The following is a 20,607-nucleotide window of genomic DNA, read 5'->3' on the forward strand; positions in this document are numbered from 1 at the left end:
CAGATAGTTATACAAATAAAAGTGGGCTATTTGGAAGGAAAGGTGCCCCCTTAGACTTCTTGGCTCTCTCCTGCACTTGGCTGTATTGCCAAAGTATGTGGAAGTGAACTTCAGGTCAGAGATTTTGTGTTTGATGCATAGAGGGATCACCTTCTCTGCACAAATTCCCTCAGCGAATCCTAAAACCTTGTGTAGTCCTTTCAGATCTGGCTTAAGATTGCTGATATATAAATCTGAGACTGCAAGGTTCACTAAGTCACCCAGAGTTTTGCCCTTGCCAGGGATGGCTGGCTATGGGATGAGCAAGGCCTTGGAGCAGAAACATGCACCTGGGTGTGTTACTGTTTAGTTATCACTACCAGCTTTTGTGTCCAGCAAGGTCTTTTCTGCCGGGGTCTGGAAATGTAAGACAGGCAATATAAGAAAGTCCACACAGGAATGGGGCTGTCTCCATATGGAAGGACACAGAGTTAAGCACCATAGCTTCCCATATTTGCAGCTGTCCCACATTTACAACCTGTAGGAATAATGTAGAGGGCTCTCCCTTTCCCTTCATGGATCTGAAGACCAGGCTGGTGCCTCTGCCTTTGGGGAGGTACTTTTGGCAGGGAGCAAGACATGCAACTGAAGGAAGCAACTCCTGATATGATTTGTGAAGATGTAGGTGTCATCTGAAGACTCCGCCATGCTCAAGCCACATCAGAAGCCAAGGTGGCTTAAGAGTTCAAACAGTGTTGACCTTTTGTTGATTTGTTCTTGACTTCAGGGCACAGCTTCCTACTAAGGCTCTTGTTGCTTTGAGAGAATAATCCCACATGTGTCATTTCAAGAGCAATCCCTCCCTTCCTGCCCTTTACTGCTCTCCAAATTGTACTGTGCTGGCAGCTGTGGTGCGAAAGAAAAAAATCATCCTGAGTTTGTTTCAAGTGAAAAAATTTGGGTGAGCTTGTCGCAGACAACTTTTATAAAAAATCCTTCTTTTAGGATTTTTTCTTCTTGAGAAGCTGAAAGGCTTCAAGAACAAAATGTAAACAATGGTTATCCGCTGCTGTGGAATGCAACAGGTGGATCTGTGATTGGCTCATGTTAGATGTTTGTAATTAATGGCCAATCGCAGCCCAGCTAGCTCAGCTCTCTGTCTGAGCCACAAACCTTTGTTATTCATTCTTTTCTATTCTTAGCTAGCCTTCTGATGAAACTTTTTCTTCTATTCTTTTAGTATAGTTTTAATGCAATGTATGTCATAAAATAATAAATCAAGCCTTCTGAAACATAGAGTCAACATTCTCGTCTCTTCCCTCATCTAAGAACCCCTGTGAACACCATCACATGAGCTGGCCTTGTAATTGGAGTATATCCCAATTGCAGATGACACGTTAGAGATGAACTTAGTCCAGGTATTTTGGCTGCCCTCAGGCTGATAAGCTCTGCTTACCTAGCTCCTGCTTGCCTTTCAGTGGAACAAAATAGCCAAACTTGCTGCCTCAAAAGGGAGAAAAAATGCCAGCCTTTATGAATTACCTGCAGCCAAATAGGTGACTCCTGTCCACTGAAAAGTGTCTTTGGCTTCCCCATCCTACCACTGCTTAAGAATGAACTAGTGCAAGAAAGTCAAATCTAATACAGTCAGCTAAATGTCTAAAAGATCACTTACTTGTGAGCACTGGCTGCAGAAATACTTGAACTCTTACTCATAAGTGCAAATCTTTTTGTCTCCTATATTTTTTAACACAGGCAATTATGGACTGTGCAGAACAAGCTACACCATCAATATCTATTAATGTTTTTTCATCCAAGCTAAAACACGAGGTGGTATCTCCAACATACATAGTTGATGCCCCTGAAACTTAGACTTAAGTACTAGGTTTCACTAGACAGACCCTGAAACCTTGTTTACTCACTTGTTCCCCCTATTACTAGTGAATTTTAGCCAGCAAAGGCAGCTGTGGCTGAGTGTTTCCTCTCACCTGAGCACGAAGTCGTGGGAGTCGATGTCGTGGCCGTACTGGGACTGCCGCAGGTTGCCCGAGTTGCCCACGACGGCGCAGCGCCGGCAGGAGTCAGAGCCATGCTCCTGCAGAGGGTCCCCGTCCCCAGGGATCACCCCAAACAGCTCTGCCAGAGTGTCATTCAAGCTCTTTGGAGCTTTCTCTCCCTGCAGCTTCTGTTAGGGAGAAAAAGCACTCCAGGTTACCAACACAGGCAGCTTTTCCGTGAGCTAGGGATGGCTTTGAAACGTCTCCTCAAAGAGCAATCCTGCAGCTACCCACAGATACTGCCTTCTGCAGTACAAGGCTTCGTGTTGGGAGCCAAAGTGTGAGAAAAATCAAGTGAAAAACTCCTTAACTTTTCAAACTTGGCTTCCTTTTTCTCCTCCTCCTCCTCATCAGATTCCCACACTTCCTCTATCTAGCCATGACAGAACAGATCAAGTATTTTCCCTGGGGCTGGCCTTGGCAGAATAAATGTTCCTCTGGTGTTCTGTAAGCCTAAACCCACTCTGGGTCAGGTATTTTCTGTTAAGATATGTGTAAGATTTCTTTTAACTCTCCTATAAATGACAGAAAAGCCTCAGGGGAGCTGATGGAAGACAGAAGTGGCCGATATCCCTGCCACAAATTTTGGCATATGCCAGAAGTGGGAGAGGGAGATGGGAAGTGAACTGTGGAGGAACCAGCTGCTCATGCAAATAAGAAACTCTACTAGAGCTAGCCCTGAGGGCTGGAGATGTATAATCATCTAAAAAAACCTCCAGGATGAAGAAAACCACCCGGATTTGGTCATTGTGTCTGTTGCCATGGAGGGGAACTGTTCTGTAGCAGCTCTGTGGTGCATGGTGGAAACAATGGCTGGATTAGGAAAGCACAGGCAAGGTGCAGGGCAGGTGATGGTCAGACATTCCCCTTCTGGGGCTCAGCTCTCTGAGATTTACTGAAGAGGTTGGCAGTGCTGGCATGTTCACACACAGCATTGCTCACCCTTGTGGTGCCACATGCTTCCAAGCTCACAAAAGGAGAACAGCTCCAGCACAAAGCCAAAAAGGCTCTGTCTTGCTCTGCCAGCCCAGGGCATGGAAAGACAGGGAGGGAGAGAAGCACCTTTTCCCACGACTTCAGGAACAGCCTGGGCTAACCTGGCTTTAGTTTCCAATCTGTTTCCCTTGACTGCACCAGGAACAGTTAATTTGTCCTGCTCTCTCCCTCTCTCACACAGATACAAACAGGTGCAGCACTGTAATTTTTGTTTAAATTCTGTGTTTTTTGCAGGACCTTATTTGCACTGAAACAAACAACAGGTCTCCAGAGCCCAGAGCAGGAAGATGACATTGAGAACTTGAAAGAAAGAAGACAAAGAAATACACAGACTTAACCTTCCCACTAATCCTTCCTAATCTATATACTTGTATGTGGACTGCACAAGGTGATTAGGATGCAAAGTAATTAGGATGACCAGACAAGCACTGTAATTATGACTGTGTATGTCACTACTCAGTGCAAGGCTCAATTATATAAATAAAAAAGGTCATGTTCTAAATTTGTGTGTGATCCAACAAACATATGGCCACATATCTAAACTCCTGTGTGTTCTTTATGAATAGAATCTAACCTCATCTTACTTTGAATGAGAAAAACAATGATAGAAAATTTGTAGTCCTCAAAATAATTTGAGACTTCATAGACGTCACAGAGTCTAGTACAGGTGTATAATGTAGTAAAATACAATCTTTTTTGAAAAAGGAACTTATTTTGAGTAATTTGAACACATTCGCATATAGCATCTATACTCTCTTTCTCTGTAAAGATGAGCTGACTCTTAAATGTCTTTAAGAAACGAAAGGGAAACCCACCAAAACCTTATTCTTGAACTGATTTAGCCTGAGAAAATTCAATAACAGGAAGGCAATTTTCAGAAAATTCCAAGTACCTGAGTGCCCTTTTTAAGTTACATTTTCTTTTGTCCAGACTGGCAGCATCAGAAAAAGGAAAGACCTGGAGTAGCGATGCATTTTTGCTACATTAAGATAGTAAGAAACATCCTGGATAGGCACCTCCATTTACACAGCTCAGGCATCCACCATTCTTTTATGCTTCTGTCCAGATTAATGCTACTGCACCCCAAGCTGAAACATGGGAACCAACACCTGAAAGCAGGACACCATTGTCTTACAATCCCTCTGTTGTACACAACTTCGATGGGAAAGACCATTACTAATGCTAGAAATTCTCTCAGTGACCTCAAATACAGTGATGACCTTATTGCAGTGTGTGCTGAGCATCCATACAATGAGACATCTGTCCTTACCTCATTTCAAGTGCTCTGTTTTATTTCCCAATGATTATCTGTTTGAAATACACGTTTCAGGCCTAATCTTCTATCAACACTGGTTACTCTTTGACATTTCAGCAGAACAGAGAAGAGGAAGCAAAAAAGCTAATTAACTCCAAGGCATATTCAGCTTATAAATGTACATGCAGCCAGTTCCTTATTGCACAATGTTTGCTTGGCTTATTGAAAGAAGACCACACTAATAGCATTACAATTACAAGCTGATTATAGTTTATTTTTCCCCACCCAATTTTTGTTCTTTTTTTTTAAGTATTGTTGTCTTTTCTTTTTTTTTCCTTTTTTCTCTTCCTTATCAAGCTCCCACCAGTTTGGCCTTTCCCAAAAGGAAATCAACAAAAGCACAGAGTGAAAGTCTGTCCATGTCATGCAAAGCAGAGCCACAGCAGTGCCATGTGGCTTTGCTAGGACAGCATTCTCCCTTCAGGTGCTGTAGATGTGTGACAGGGATATGTGTATGGTTATAGCTGCTACAGGTAGCCTTAACTACACTGAAATACTTGACCCCTGTGTCCTGAGTGAAGTGGCTGCTTTTCTCAGAAGTCTGTGCAAGTAATATGTGTGTCTAAAGAAGCAGTTCGACTTTTTGTCCAAGATCACAAAGCATCTTTAACCCATCTTGTGTCCCATATAAAATATCACTCCACAGTCCAGCTTCCCTCCATAAGATATTTGTGTGTCACTTGAGAGTCAACTCTCCACCACCTTAGGTCGTTATAAACTGTATTTGGGAGTTCATATTGAGAATTTTCCTTAATCATTTCCCAGCCTTAGAAACTCCCCATTTCACACACAGAAGTGAACTAGCCGGTTTTACATCTTCTCATTTTAAAAAAGCAAGCAAAAAAAAAAAAAAAAAAAAAGAACCCTCAAAGTTCATGCACTCCCTTTATTCATCCATGAATGGCTCTCCAAGGAAGATCCTGTTGTTCCCTCCTCATCACTGTGCACTCTCCCACTGAGGATGACAAGGGATTTGCTGCTTTTAAACTTCTCAGGAGATTTCACTGGGCTCTCCAAGACCAGCACAGTGACAGCACTACCAAGCAGCAATACCCAAAACTTGGCTAAGGGGGTGCAAAGGGAGAGTGTGAATTCAGCCAAGGCTGCCCAGAGCTAATGGCTGTGAGTGGTGAGGACACAGCTACAGTCATGGATCACAGAATGGTTTGTGTTGGAAGAGGCCTTGGAGATAAACTCATTCCAATACCTGTACCATGAGCAGGAACAGGTCCCACCAGACCAGGTTGCTCCAAGCCCCATCCAACCTGGCCTTGAAAACCACAAACCACCAGGGATGGGGCATCCACTTCTTTGGGCAACCTGTGCCAGTGCCTCACCATCCTCAAAGGAAAGAATTTATTCCTAATAGCTAATCTTAAACCTGTCCTCTCCCAGGTTAAAGCCATTCCCTCTTGTCCTATCACTACATGCCCTTGTGAAAAGTCCCTGTCCAGCTCTCCTTTCAATATCTTTATCCTTTCAATATCTCCTCTCAGTATCTTTAGACACTGAAAGCTGGCAATAAAGTTTCCCCAGAGCCTTCTCTTTGTCAGATTCAACAACTCCAATTATCTCAGTCTGCCTTTACAAGAAAGGTTTTCCAGGTATCTTCCTGGCCTGCTCTGGACTTGCTCCATCCACTTCCTTCTTATCTTGGGGCCTCAAAGGAGTCAGGAGAACCTCCAAGGAAAGCTCTCCTGGTGTGCATCCTGCACCCACAGCCAAGTCTGGCAGTTTATTAAGCACAGCTTCAAAACCCCAAATTACTGGCAGGTGGAATAGATCAGCCTGCAATCATGGGTGTGATGTAGATGCAGACAGACGATGGTGCAAGGCAGAACCCTCATGGTGGACAGACAGGTACAGCTGTGGCTGTGGCAGCACTGGTGAGGCAGCCTGGGGCAAGCTGGGGTAGCAATAATGGGCTTTGTGGCTTTTCTAATTCTTTTTAACTGTTTTTCAAAGATAAAGAGCAAATAAAGCCCCATAAGAATCTCTTTTGCCCAGCTACTAATTGCCTCACTGCTGCAGTTTGGAGGCATTAATACTCATGCACAACACTTTCCATCTACAAGATTAATCCTAGCAAGAGTCAGGTGGGCAAATCCAGGTAATCTCTGTTCTACAGACTCAAGGAGAGCCCAAAAGGAAACCATCAATTTTAAAAAATGCCTCTTTGGTCTGGAAAATATGGCTTTTTTCTTGTTATATTTAATGTCCTTCAATTACTATGCATCTAAGAGTTGAAGGGGAAGAATAGAGGAACTGTCAAGAGTTTGGGCTTTGTTTATTGATCTGTGTAGTCAAAAAATTTACATTCTCAAATATATACATGCATATATTCTGCAAATATCACACAATAATATGCTGAGTTGTACAATTTCTGACTTCTGTGGTTGGTATGGGTCACCCCTACACTATTCTGACCCTTGTGCTGAGAGAGACCTGTGAGCTTGGACCACCTCCACATCCATCTGTCCTCACCACAGGAGGAGCAGCTCCAGCCCAGCTGGACTTATGTGGGGGCTGCCACTGAGGCTGAGAGGTGGCCCAGGGTCAGGTTCTTCCCGTATGTCCAAAGCTGGTCTAAATGTCACACTTACAACCAAGCAGCTCAGCTACAGGTGGGGCTGGGTGGGACTGGGACCAGAGCCTGGAGCCTGGCCTGGATTTGGGATTTGGTACCCCCTTCTGCAGTGATCTGGTAGCTGCATGCTACCTTCAAAGTGCTGAGCCCTCTGTATTGCTTTCCAAGTGTCACAGACAGCATCCCAGATGCAAAGGAAACTTCTGGTGATCAAAGTATTTGGACATGTTTTCCTCAGAGAGCATTCAAAATGCATGACTCAGGTGCCAAGCAGCTCTGCTGCTGCCTTAAAAATCAGTGCAGCTGCCCCAACTTCCCCAGCACGTGTTGGGTGGGGATGCCCCTTTGTTCACCCACTGAAAGCAAATTTTTAAGCCATATGTTACATTTTTCCTACAAACACAATGAGTTTAAACTAGTATTTTCTTTTTGATACACTAATAACATGGCCCCAAGATCTGAGCTTTCTTCCAAAGAAAATGCAAAATCCTCAAACATTTTAAGACTTGAGATAAAAGTTCTTACAACATGATAGTTTATGAACAATGCGCTACAGAGAAGATTGCCAGGAAACTCTGAGCCTAAATTTACTTATCACAACTTCAATCCATCAACCTCAACATTTGGGCTTAGAACAGCAGGTTCTGATCTATTTTTCACACTTTCTGACCACTAAGAACAATGTATCCAGCCCTTAGAACAAAACAAAAAAACTATAAATAAATGCTGTGCTTTGTCACAGCATGCAATTCTTGCCATGTTTCCTTATATATGGGTTAGGAGATTTAGTGAGAACATTTCGTGAAATTTAATGAGAAATTTAGTGAGAATATCCACAACATTTGTGTCATGGTAAAACAATGAAAAGCTTGCAGGTGAACCAGCTCAGGGAGGTGAGAAAGAAAACATAAACAGAAAGGAATGTACCATGTAACACCAGGTGCCACCTTGTAAAAACACTCTCACAGTGCCTGAGCATCAGATGAGAGAAGGCAGAGGAGAAAGAGAGAGGGAGGATGTGGGAGGCAGGAAGGGTGAGAGGGAGAAAAGGGAGGGAGGGAGGGAGGAAGGAATTTCTAACAAAATGTTCACAGCCTGAAGTGTTATTAATGCCTAGATCCTCCCTGAGAGTAGAGGATTCCAATCCAACTTCAAGTCACAAAAAGAACAGAGCAGCTGCAGGGGTGTACGTGGGAGAATTTGGGCCCTTATTTGCTACCTGATAATGAAGGGACAGCTTATCAGCTGCGTATATTTAAGCAAATGAGAAGCAGAGAACAATTCTGACAACATCCCCCTTGTTTCCATGAACAAAGGAAAGTCAGGAACATTTTCAGGGGCCTTCTCTGGAGCAGCCCTGCCCCATGCAGCAGGATGAGCCACTGCAGGGATGGTGGCACTGACCTCCTTCCCCCTGCTCCTTCCCACCTGCACAGGTGAAGCACCAAATCCAGTATACACAAACACTTTTATTCAGAGCAAGCAGGAATATTTCCTTCTAAAGGTCACATCTTACCAGGCTGAAAGTGTTCAAACTATATATTCTCCAAATAATCCATGAAGCAGCCTGGCAGCCATGGGAAGGGCTGCAAGCAAGGGAAACCACCCCATTCTTTGGTCCCAAATGTCCCTTTGTCTCCAATACTGGTAATTAACTCTGAAATCCTCCTCACTGTCCTAGTACTGGAGGGATCCTAATGCTGCAGGACTATTGGGATGAGCAACACTCATTCACATCTACAGCACAGGGTTAAGGGGGAGGGAGGGCAGGCTGAGTCTGGTGGACAGGCAAGGGCTGTGCCTGCTTTTAGGGCGGCACATCACACGGGTCTCCCCATGGGAGGGAAGTCAAAGCCATGCAACGAAGAGCTCCAGTGCATCTCAGAGCCTCAGCTCAACAAAATTACAGCTCAACAAAACCACCCTATGGTCTGAAATCAGCTCCTGAGAGTGAACACACAGTCATCCCCCTCCCACCCCAAAAAGAAGTTGGAGCAATCTCCGGTTTCCTCATACCTCCTTTTTATGTACAAATATAGCAAAAAGTCACAAATTACTAAGCTGGCAGAACACACAAGAGTGAAGCATGGCCATGAGCAATGTTTTCTTAAAGACTGGCCAAAATCTCAGAATTGCTTTGAAGATGAGCCTAAAAATGAACAGTGAAAAGGGAGTTGCCCTCAGGATGCACCTGGGAATTATTTACTGAAGAAATGACACTGTCTTGGAAAAGCTTACCCAAAGCAACATGCACATAAGGAACCAGCTGCAATGAGGAGGTGAGGCCACATCATGCCTGGGGTTTACCCAAAACCACCTTTCAGAGGAGTCAGGGCACTTTCTTCATCTACTACACATTAGGGCAAAGATTTTCAGTGAGTAAAAACTTCCAATAGACAATGCAGTTATGTGGGACATCAAAATATTTCACACATCCAGGTTGAAGATTGAAAAAGTCTAGGAATCTTAGAAGATTTATTTTTACCATCTGAAAAAAATTGCTTTGATTTTGTATTCTGAAGTGGTGTATTCCCTTTGAACATGATCTGAATAATAAAAGAATGAAAACACTAGAAGATGGTGAGACAGCCCTGAAAATTAATGAACAGCTTTTGTTCAGGATGGGGAGGGGAGACTTTTGGCTGTTCTGAAAATCTGCTTTTTTCATTCTGCTGAAAAAGAAACAAACCTCCTCTGAAAGAATCTGTTTCAGCTTGAGCTGAACTGGTTGAACACACTGGTGAGGGCACACATGGAGTGCTGTGTCCGGTTCTGAGCCACTCCAAGAAGGACATTGAGGTGCTGGAGCAAGTCCAGGAAAGGCAACAAAGGTGGTGAAGGGTCTGGAGCACAAGTCCTGTGAGGTGACTGAGGCTGAGGGAGCTGGGGTTGTTTAGCCTGGAGAAAAGGAGGCTCAGGAGTGACCTTGTCACCCTCTAGAATCACCTGAAAGGAGGTTGTGGCCAGGTGGGGGTCAGTCTCTTCTTCCATGGAATTGGCAACAGGTTGAGAGGACACAGTCTAAAACTATAGTTGGAAAGTTTAAGTTGGACATTTGAAGGAATTTCCTCACAGGAGGAGTGATTAGACATTGGATGGGCTGCCCAGGGAGGAGGTGGAGTTACCATCCCTGGGGTGTTTAAGGAAAGACTGGATGTGGCACTTGATACTCTGGTCTGGTTGACAAGGTGGTGGTCAGTCACAGGTTGGACTCGATGATCTCAGAGGTCTTTTCCAACCTAACTGATTCTGTGAGTTGGGGAAGCACTGCTTCTTTTTTTTCCCCTGTTTCACTACAAGAAGGAGCATTACATATTCAGACTTCTGTACTGAGTCCCAAACTTTTTAATTTTTTTCCTAAGAGAGAATGCAGTCAAACCTCATGCTTAAATCAGTGAGTTCTGAGTGCAGAATGCAGAGTGGCTTTGCTCATGGTGTCCATGAGTAACCTCATCCTCTCATTACTGAGCTCAATCTGGGCTGTGTCCACTCCTTTGAAAATTGCCAGTGGTCAGATCAGCCCAGCTCCCTGGTGAAACCTCAAGGCAGGGCAAGGACAAGGACAAGGACCTGAGCTTGCCACCTTCCCTGCTCAATGCCCCAGCAAAGCCCAGACAGTAAACATGGGGACCAGAAAGAAAAGTGTCTGGAAGCTGCAAGAAAAATCACAATCAATGGGAAATCAAAGTCATGGCCAAGGGACAGGTGAAAAGATACAGCACCTGGAGTACTTGAGACTCATTGTAAAAAGGAGGGCCTCATCATAAAGCAATGATATCATTTACACAACAATTAAAGGTGGCAGAGTTCAGTGGGATTTATTTTTCAACACTAAATGCAACAGCCAGTGGAGTGAGAAGTGATAAATCTGATACAGTCTCATTCCCACATCCCCCCTAAAACCCAAATACCCCCACTGCAATAGTGGGTGCCTGCTGGAGAGGCCCCCTCAGGATGCCAGAGAAGGCCTGAAAGCCCAGAATTCCACAACAAGGGTTGTGCTTGCTGCAGGACACCAAGTTGCAGGCTGTTGTGGGTTTAAAGAAAGGCACAAGGGACTATTTTTCCAGAAGAGAGGGAAAACAAGTGCAAAGAAACTGTGATTTCACTGGGGTTGCTGCAGCAGAACCTGCACTTTAGCACCTCAGCAGCGCAGCCAGGAATAAATCAAACAACTGATGTCTTGTTTCAAGAGAAAATAAAAGGGGCTTTTGTTAAGCAAAACAACAGTATGTATCTTTTTCCCTTCTGTGCTTTATGAACAAGGCATCCACTTGCTTTCATGATTCTTGGATCAGGCTTCAAGGGGTAGCTGGACCACCCTGCTCAAGGATCTACCTGGGGCTACTCCTTCCCAGTGACCCACAGCCACCCATGAGTTTTCTGGACCAGTTTTACACCATCAGCCACAACAGAGAATGTTCTCATAGGCATGGAATAAATAATTTCCCATTTAATCCTGCTAATTATTTACATATCTTATGGTAGGGAGAACCCCTGGGGGAATCACACACTTCACAATTAGTTTGATTATCCACCTTGGTGAATGGCAAAAAGCCCATGTGAAGCACAAATAGAGGGGTTACAAAGTCTGGTCTTTGAAAGAGAAGGGAGAAAATGACAGGGCTGACATTTGCAAATTCTGGATCTACCACATAACTCTGTCAGGGACTTCTCTGCTTGGAGCAAGTGAATGTGCACTCCAAGCCCCTCCGAGCTAGACAGCAGCACAAACACCGACTCCTTCCACCTCTGCCTTGTCAGCTGAGACAGCAAATGCCTTGGGCAGAAAACATCTCTTTCTATGTGCCTGGCACCTCTGGAAGCCTGACACCACCACTGCCACCCAAAGCCTGGCCTGTACCCACATCCCCACTTACCAGCCACCACCTGTAGCTGTCTTCTGGGATCAAGGCATTGTGTGAGGTCAGGAAAGGTTGCATAGTTGAGTTAAATCTCTGGTCGAACCAGAGGGAACGTCCCAGCTCTGAAATGCACGTGTGGCAGCTGCAGGGTCTCCTGGGGTACTTGAAGAGCTTCTGGACGTGCTCTGAGAACTGCACCACGAGATGTCGGGGGTCCCAGGTGGTGGAGGTCACCTGGTGAGTGTAGTTCAGCAGGAAGGATGTCACTGTGATCAGCAGGAAGGCGAAGGTGAACACTTTCACATTCCTCCTCCTCACCACAACCATCTTTGCCCCTGGGGTTCCACCCCCAGCACTGGCTGAGAGCAGCACAGGGTCCCACTTAAGGCAAACAGGAAAAGCTGCAGCAGGTCCCTGCCAGTCACCACCCCAGCCCCAGGCTGAACTGACTGACTCCACTACTTCCAGCCATAAGGGAGAAGCTTCATCTTCCCCAGATCGGCTTAAAAAAGGACAAGCTGGGTATTTCCTTTCACCTTCTCACAGTGCTTCCAAGTTCCTTCCACCTCTCTGTGTCCTGTGGCTAAACCTCTCCTGGTGAGGGTTTACTGAAGGCAGACCCTTGTCTTTCTGCATACAGAAATTAAAACTCAGGTTTTGTGTGTGAGAGCAAGCCATACATTAAAACAAGCAAATTGTAGAAAGGATTGTATTCTTTTTCTTGGAATTTAGTTCTTGAAGGATCAGATCATCTGGGGTTGTACATTCCATCAGAGGGCCATGCTCCAATGTCCATTTAAGCCATGGAGAGAAGTTTGTAACCTAGGGACACACAGACAAAAAAAGAAAGGAAAATGGTCAGATTTTTTTTTTCATTCCTCCCAACCTAATCTCTCTGCTTTTCCCTCCCCATCCCAGAACTTCTGATCAGGTCAGAGCCCTTGAAACCGCAGCCCTGGTTTCAAGCTCTGCTCTGGTATTTGCACACTGAGGAGTGTGAGGGTGAAATTTTGGAAAGGGCAGAGCATCGACCAGTGGACAGAGTCTCTTTGTATTAATCACCCTTCTGGCTCTGCTCTGGCCTTATTTGTGTTTCAGTTTGTAGCTATTTGAATGACAACAACTCCCCTTCCTCCTTCAGGCTGACCTTGATAGCCACAAGATAGGCAGCAAAGTATTCAAAACTCAGAGCAGCTGAGCAGAAGCACCCGGCAAAGGAGGAGGAGCAGGATGGGGAGGAAGAAGAATCAGTTCTCTTTCTTTCCCCAGCCAGTTTAATTTCTTAACTACTGGGATTGGATTTGAGATTAGAGAAAGCCAAGAAAAAACAGCTCATATGTCCTGGGACAAACAGGGGAAATCAAAGTATAAATGGCCTTTGTTTCACATGGAAAATTGCTCTTTTTTCTGTCCAGGAAAGGTAGCTGGTAGCAGCTTGACCCCAGCCTAGGCAAAGAGGCACCAAGCTGCTTTGGAGGTACAGAGGGGCCCAGAGCTGCTCCCCCTTCCCCTCCTGGCAGCAGTGATTTAAACAAGTTTTCAAAAGTCATAAAATGAATCCCTTCATCCCACAGTGTTTTGTGGGAATGCCATTGTGGGACAGCATTGTTGCATTGGGAATGCATTGTTTTGTGGGAAGAAAAACACGTTTGTTTATAAAACTTCAGATGTTTACAAAAAGTCCCAAAAGTGCCATTGCTTAAATAACACTCTTTGTTTTGTTGTTTTGTTTTTTTTTAAGAAGGGTAGGAAAAAAAAAAATTCAGAGAAGCAACCATGTCAGAATATGTGCAACTTATGAACAAATGAAAGCCCAGGGAGAGAAGCCTCATTCACTGCTCAGCTGCAGGCTTCAGCCCAGCAAAGAGCCAGCAGAACTGCAACTGTTACCATGAAACCTCACTATTTTAACCCATTTCTGTGCGTGGCATTGAGGCAGGACCCCCCCTCACTGCCTCACCCAAATGTGCTGTTTATCCAGACAGGAGGGAAGCGCAGCTGCAGCATCCCCAGCTTTCCTGTGGCTCCTCTCCTGGCATCTGCCAGGAGCTGCCCCAGGCCAAACCACTTCACCACCTTGGAAACAGCTTGGATTTTAGAGGTGCTGTGTAAATATTTACAGAGTCCCACACAGCCAGTTCTGAGAACAGGAACCTCAGACCTCGTTTTTAAGCCTTTGCCCCAGGCTTCTCCTCCCCAGCACATGATGGGCAGCGTGTGCCCTTCAATTAGCTGCTGTTTGCCAAATGCCTCGAGATTTATTTTAAGTCTGGCCCCTCCACGTGCATTTATAGGAGCTCAAGGGCTGACAAGTGGGTCAGGCAGGATAACAAAGGGCTGTATTAACCCCATCTGCTTGGGCTCCTTGCACCAGTACATCAGGGAGCCATCCTGCATTCACTTTAATGTTGCAGAGGGAAGTTTTTATACTAACCAGAAATCTTCTGAAGTATTCCCAGCTAAAATTCAGGAATCCCTGAAACTTCAGGGATGTGATGGGGATGCTGCCACTGTGCCTTGGAGAGTGAGAAAGGGAGCTCAGAGAACAGCCCCAGTGCCCAGCCCCATCCACGCCAGCTCCTTTCTGTGCTGCAGAACAGCTCCAAACACATTTGCTTTCCAGCCTGGATGTGGTTGTGAGTCTAAACAAAAACACAGCCTCTAACAACCCCGAAAACATGCCCAATCCCAGAAGCAAATTGATTTTCCATTTATGGAGTGGATAATTCAAGAGCTGTAACACTGGCGGGTCAGCCCCCCACTGCTGTCAGCGCTGGGCCAAGGCAGCGTCTGCAAACACAGCTCCTGCTCTGCTCTGGGCTTTGGACAGGAGAAGGGAGAGGGATTATCCAGCCTTTCTTGGAAAAGGCTGTAAAATGGAGTAGAGATGATAAAACAGTCCTGACCTCCAAAACAAGCACCCATTTTGCCAGGTTTATTTATTTATTTATTGTAACTCAGCTAAGGTTAAATTTACAACTCCAGGAGGAAGAAACCCAAACCAGTGTTTACACAATGGGCTACAATGTCTTCAAATTCCTAATCATCCTGTGTTTTTTAGCATATGATGGGAAGGTAAGAAACCAGAGTTCCAAAGGCCCTTTTTCCTTGTGGATATGAACACTGGATACTCTATTTTAATTCTTACTACTTACAGTTTCCTCTTTCCTCTGAATGTCCATGCTTCCTATAGATACTTATGATAGAAAATATATAAAAATATATACACACTACACACACACACACACACACACACATATATATATATAAATGTATATATATATGCTGACAGAAAGGCTCCAGGGACTATATATTTGATTTAGGGCCTGAAGAAAATGATAACTGAAATTAATGTAAAACTTTTTTTTTGAGTTCAGTATCACTTGGAGCTGGTTTCTTTTTCTTTCTTAAAACACCCAGAAGATCCAACCCAGATATCATTACTTTTATTCTTCACAACATCTTGTACCACATCTCAGCCTAGCCCTGTGTCTGTCTCCCTCCCTCTGCTCACACAAGATGCATAAATAATTGCAAAGGATTCACCAATGTAGTGGGAAGTGGAAGGTCAGGGACTGGTGTGGGAAACCATGCAGGGATGCCAACCCCAGCTGCTGGGAATGTTTCACTTCTGGATACTACTTGTGATAGTTAAATTAAGCCATCTCAAGTAGCATGACACCAGCCACAGTCCTTATCACCATCCCTGGCATGACCTCAGCATTAGCACATCTCTGAACAGGCTATTTTGGCCTCAGACCCAGAAACAATTTCTGGGGACTCAAGGTAGGGAGATTTAGTGCCCAGCCCTCTCCCAGCTACAGTTCCCTGAGAGATAAAAGAGCTCAGCACTGCCTGCCTGCAGCTGTGCCTGTGCTCAGAGATCCAGCTCAGCCCAGGCACGCGGCAGGTTAAGCTACCTTAAGTGATTGGGTGCTTAAGGTTTTATTTCTGGGCTGGATTTTGCCTGCTACCTTTGCCTACTCCCTCCTCCTTTAACCACATCATTGTCCCCATGTGAGGCACCTCTGTGCACCCCAGGGCAGTTTATTCATGCTGATAATATCCAGTGATGGGCAGGGCAGGGAAAATGCAGAGGGTCATGGCCCAGGAAGAGCAGAGAGGCAGGTTCAGAAGAAGAGACAGGTTCCTCCAAACTCTGTCCTGAGTGTAGAATTGGGTCCAGGGTGATTAAATGGTTGTGAGTGTCGAGCTTAATCTTCTGTTGTAAAAAATACCAGGATCAATCAATTGTGATACAAAGAAAAAAACCCATCGGTTCAATGGACTAATACAAAGCAATTCTTAACACCCTAAGGAAATATTTTCTTTTTACAAATCCACCTACAAATGGAATGTATTCTCACTCCACTTGTCAGGTTCTTAAACAAAAGCTCATCTGCACACCCACAAAGGAGCACAGGAAGAAAAGGGGAACCTAAATAATGCCCTGCTGAGCTGCTCCCAGGCCCATCCCAGGAGCATCAACTACACCAGCCCAAAGGTGCCTGGGGGCACAAGGGCAGGTGGGAACCTGAAACAAGAATCAAAGAAAGGACACCCTGCCTGCATCCCTCCCAGGGCTGGCCCTGCACAGCCTCAGCCTCAGGCATGAAACTCACCCAGGTGAGTCAACTCTGCCTTTGGGACTGATTTATGCTGCTGCCTTGGGCATAGAACAGCTCATGGGGTGCAGGGGAAGGGCATTTGGGTATTACACAACATCTGTGTGGTCAGCCACACAATATTAATGTTAATGGTTAATAATAACCATTGTGTAATGGTTGTTTTTTTTTTGTATTTCTTTTAATGGGTGGGCCTTAGACAAAATGCATGAAGAAAATAATAATGAAAAAAATTGAGAAAAAAAATCACCATACTACTACTACTCATCCCCCCACACTGTAAATGTCCCAGTACATTGGTCTTTGGCCCTTTTTTGATGCCCACTTTCCTAGCAAAGAAGTGCTTTGTACTAGCACCATGGTGAGATCTTTGTCAGCCTGTGTTAGATGCTGGTGGTTCAGGATCCAGCTTTTCTGGTCTGTAACTCACAGTAAGACCCTGGTGTGAAATGCACTCTCTAGTTTGAAGTTGCCAGCACTTTCCAGCCACTGTGTCAGGCAGAAGAGCACAAAGGCAGCAGCAGGGAACAGCAGCATCCCAGCACAGAGACATTGCCAGAGCTCCATGCAGGGCTTGAACTGCTCAAAGGTCCCAAAACCCTTTAGAGTCAAACCTCACATATCCACCTGCCCTGTAAGGGAAAGGACAGTGTGACCTGCTGCAGCTCTCTCATGACTGATGGTGGCCATCACACAACCTCTGGACATCCCACAGTATTTTACAGCTGGAAACTCTACCCTTGGAGGAGTAAGTTCAAGACTTGCTGCAATTTTGGCTTCAAGAGGATGTGCTGTGCTAGAAAGGCCTCAGCAGCAGAACTGCAAGTGCACATTTTCAGAAACACAGCTCAGATTCCTGCCCTGTAAAACCTACAGAGATTAAGTAGTTTCTCAGCAAAGTCACTGACAGCTATAATGTTATAAATTTGACAACACCGACAGTATGTCCCTAAGCATCCTTCCTGCCATTTCAGGACTTTTTTCCTGTCCACACTTCTTGTGAGCAACTACTTCAGCAACCCTTGGTCTCAAAGCCCTGGCCTGGGAGGTTAAATCTTGCCTTACTGAACCCACAAGGGCCCAGAGCAGCCATGAAAAATCTCGTTCTAGGACAACAAAAAGCTGGAAAAACACACATAAATTCACACCCCAAGTCTGTGCTAAGGCCTGGAGGGAAACAATGGAGGGAACTGTTTCGCTCCAAACCAGGCTTGTCTGCCTTGCCCAGGCTCATCACTGCCTGCCTCCCCTGACCAGAGCTGGCTGACATTTAGAAAGGAACATTTCCTTGGTCTGACACCTCACCAGAGACCTCTGAGCTCTTGCTCTGTGAGACAGAATGTGAATTACAGGATAGCCTGGCAGGCAGTCAGAGCTGAGCACAGGTCAGACCTCTGCTCCATGTCCTCAGCTCCAGCAGGTCAGTCCCACCAAGCTCCGAAGCCTCATGGAGACATGAAGGGGTGCTGCCTGTGCCCCAGCACAGCCTCTGCCACTTCAGCCTGTTCCATGCTCTGGCAGGCAAAGCTGAGCCCTGCCCCTATGGGGCACCAAAAGCCACCACGTGACACAATTTTGGAAAAGCACAAGGTGCAACATCTTCCTTCCTTTCCTTCCCTTTCCCTTTCCCTTTCCCTTTCCCTTTCCCTTTCCCTTTCCCTTTCCCTTTCCCTTTCCCTTCCATCCACATCCATCCATCCCTCACTCCATCACATTATGGATTCCATATAATTCCTCATCCCTGGAAGTGTCCAAGGCCAGTCTGACTGGGGTCCTGAGCAGCCTGGTCTAGTGGAAGATGTCCCTGCCCACAACAGAGGGGGGGTGAAAACAGATAATCTCTAAAGTCCCCCCCAACACAAACCATTCTATGATTAATTAAAATCAGATTGTGTTTTGTCTCCCAGAGCTCACTGGCTCTTTTCTCCTGTCCCTCATTACATCCCCACAGAGATGGCATGTGTGCTGCTGTCCTGTGTGCCCACAGACAGAAAGGCAGACCCAAGTCTCACCTGCCATTTAATCAGGGAGAAAATGATCTGTAACTCTTCTGCCCCATCACTGACCATGCTGAGAGGCATAAATCTGTTTGATTGCCACTGTCAAATGGCATGGCAGCATTGAAATCAGGAAAGATAGTTGGTATATTGCTCTCAGATTTATTAAAATGTCCACTCCAAGCACCTCAAACTAATGGTATCAACACTGCCTGGAAAACAAAAGCATTCAGGAGCATTTAAGCCATGAGAAAAAGTGGCTTCAGAAAAATTTGAATGCAGCAGCTCCTCTGTGCTTCTTGAGTGTGAAGCCAGCTATTGGGCAGAGTTTCATCCATCACAGTGAATAGAAGAAAAACTGGAGATAGTTTATGGAGCATAACCTGAACAGCATTTTAGGTGCCAGTGATCTGAAAAAAAATCATTACCCACTTGTGCCTTATCAGTGGGCAGTTTGGCAGCAGGCTGGGGCTGGCCAGGTCCAAAGGAAATCTCCTTTGGTTGGTACTCAGAGTTGGTACTCTGACACAGCCCATCCTACCTACATGCACAACAGGTCTGTGAGGTCAGGGTAAGCAAGCACCTCTTTGTGCTAGGTATGTATGAGACCAAAAGAAACTTGGGTGGGGAATTTTCATTCTGCTGCCTCAAAATAAGTATTTATCTTGGCAGACTTTATCAGGCTTGTTGCTGAGTGGTCTGGAATTGAAAACTCCCTCACAGTGTTTGAAGAAAGAGCTGGAGGATCTGGCTTGAAAAGATCACGAGTCTGCTCTTATCCTTGGGTGTGGAGAACTGTCTGAAATCCCTGCCACCTCCCACCATGGTGAAGACATTTCTTCATCCACCACATCCTCCTCCCTTGCATTCCAAGAGTTCACTCCTGCAAAGGCTGGAGAAATCACACTGTTAATATCCAGGACTAACTGTGCTGTCCTCCATGGGCTACACTGTGTACTCATGACTTCAGGCCAAGTAGGAAATTTTGTTTTGAATGGGACTGCAAATGCCACAAAAGATTATTTGGCTCCAAAATCTCCTTCATGAGGTTCAACAAGGGCAACCCCAGGTATCAACACAGGATGAAAAGATTGAGAGCAGATCTGAGGAGAAGGACCTCTCCTATGAAGAACAGGCTGAGACATCTGGGTTTGCTCAGCCTGGAAAAGAGAAGCCTCTGGGGAAACCTCAGAGCAGTTTCCCAGTGCTTAAAGGGGCCTTAAGAAAGGTAGGGAGAGATTCTTTAGTAGAGCCTGAAGTGACAAGATAAGGCAAAATCAATAAAAGATGGAAGATTTATACCAGATACAAGGTAGAATTTTTTTACAGTGAGAGTGGTGGAACACTGGAACAGGTTTCCCAGAAGGGTGCCAGATGCCCATCCCTGAAAGCGTTGGAGACCAGGTCGGATGGGACTCTGAACAAAATTATCTGGTTGAAGATGTCCCTGCCCATGGCAGAGGGGCCCCATTGAACTAGATTATCTTAAAGGGTCCTTTCCAGCCCAAACTCCAATTCTATGATTCTGTGAATCTGCGACTCTAAGAATAAAAAATGCTGATAATCCATTCTATGATCCCAATAAATTCCTCCTATTTGATAAACATTATGTCCCCCACCATCATCTCCTGACTTCTAGCCTTGAGGGAGAAGGTGAAAGGAGAGTTTGTGGTGAAGGGAAAGGGTGGGAAGAGCCCAGCTTCCTCCACTGGTGGCACCAGCTCTGCAAGGATGGCATTCTCCTGGCTATCACTTATCACTCAGAAACACATGAATGTCTGGGACCATGGAGATAAACTCCTGATCAATTTATTTCCACGGGGAACCATAATGTGAGTAAGTCACTGTTGATATAATGGCCTTTTGTTACTGCAGCCAGGCTTGGTATCATGCCAGGTTCACTGAAGAAAAGCACACTGGTAATGCACCACAGCTTGCCAGTGGGAGCTTGGTCTTAAGTTTTCCAGGTCATTGCCGTGCCAAGGGAACACTCAGCCTTATCCTCATACCAGGAAACAACCATGAGATAAACTGGGACAGGCCAGGGAAAGGCCTGAATTTGTTGATGAATTCAAACCTAACATGCAGCTCTACTGCTGACCTGTTTATGGTCCATTCCTCTGGCTCAATCCTCTGTTCAAGTATTTTCAGGACAAAATAGGAGCATTGGAATGACAGAACTGTCC

The 20,607-nt window shown here is 45.4% G+C and overlaps 1 protein-coding gene across 1 annotated transcript in view; it reads right to left on the bottom strand.

Annotated features, from left to right (window-relative positions):
• ST3GAL1 (ST3 beta-galactoside alpha-2,3-sialyltransferase 1) overlaps positions 1-20,607 on the bottom strand; it is a 78,054-nt gene that overhangs the window by 13,080 nt on the left and 44,367 nt on the right. The window contains exons 2-3 of the mRNA XM_030965770.1: positions 11,815-12,621; positions 1,968-2,164 (exon numbers count right to left, since the gene is read on the bottom strand). Of these exons, the coding sequence (XP_030821630.1) occupies positions 1,968-2,164; positions 11,815-12,126 (509 nt within the window). The 5' untranslated portion in view covers positions 12,127-12,621. The remainder of the gene's footprint in view (positions 1-1,967; positions 2,165-11,814; positions 12,622-20,607) is intronic.

This window comes from Camarhynchus parvulus, chromosome 2, assembly GCF_901933205.1.
Source record: "Camarhynchus parvulus chromosome 2, STF_HiC, whole genome shotgun sequence".
In the NCBI taxonomy this organism is placed as follows: domain Eukaryota; kingdom Metazoa; phylum Chordata; class Aves; order Passeriformes; family Thraupidae; genus Camarhynchus; species Camarhynchus parvulus.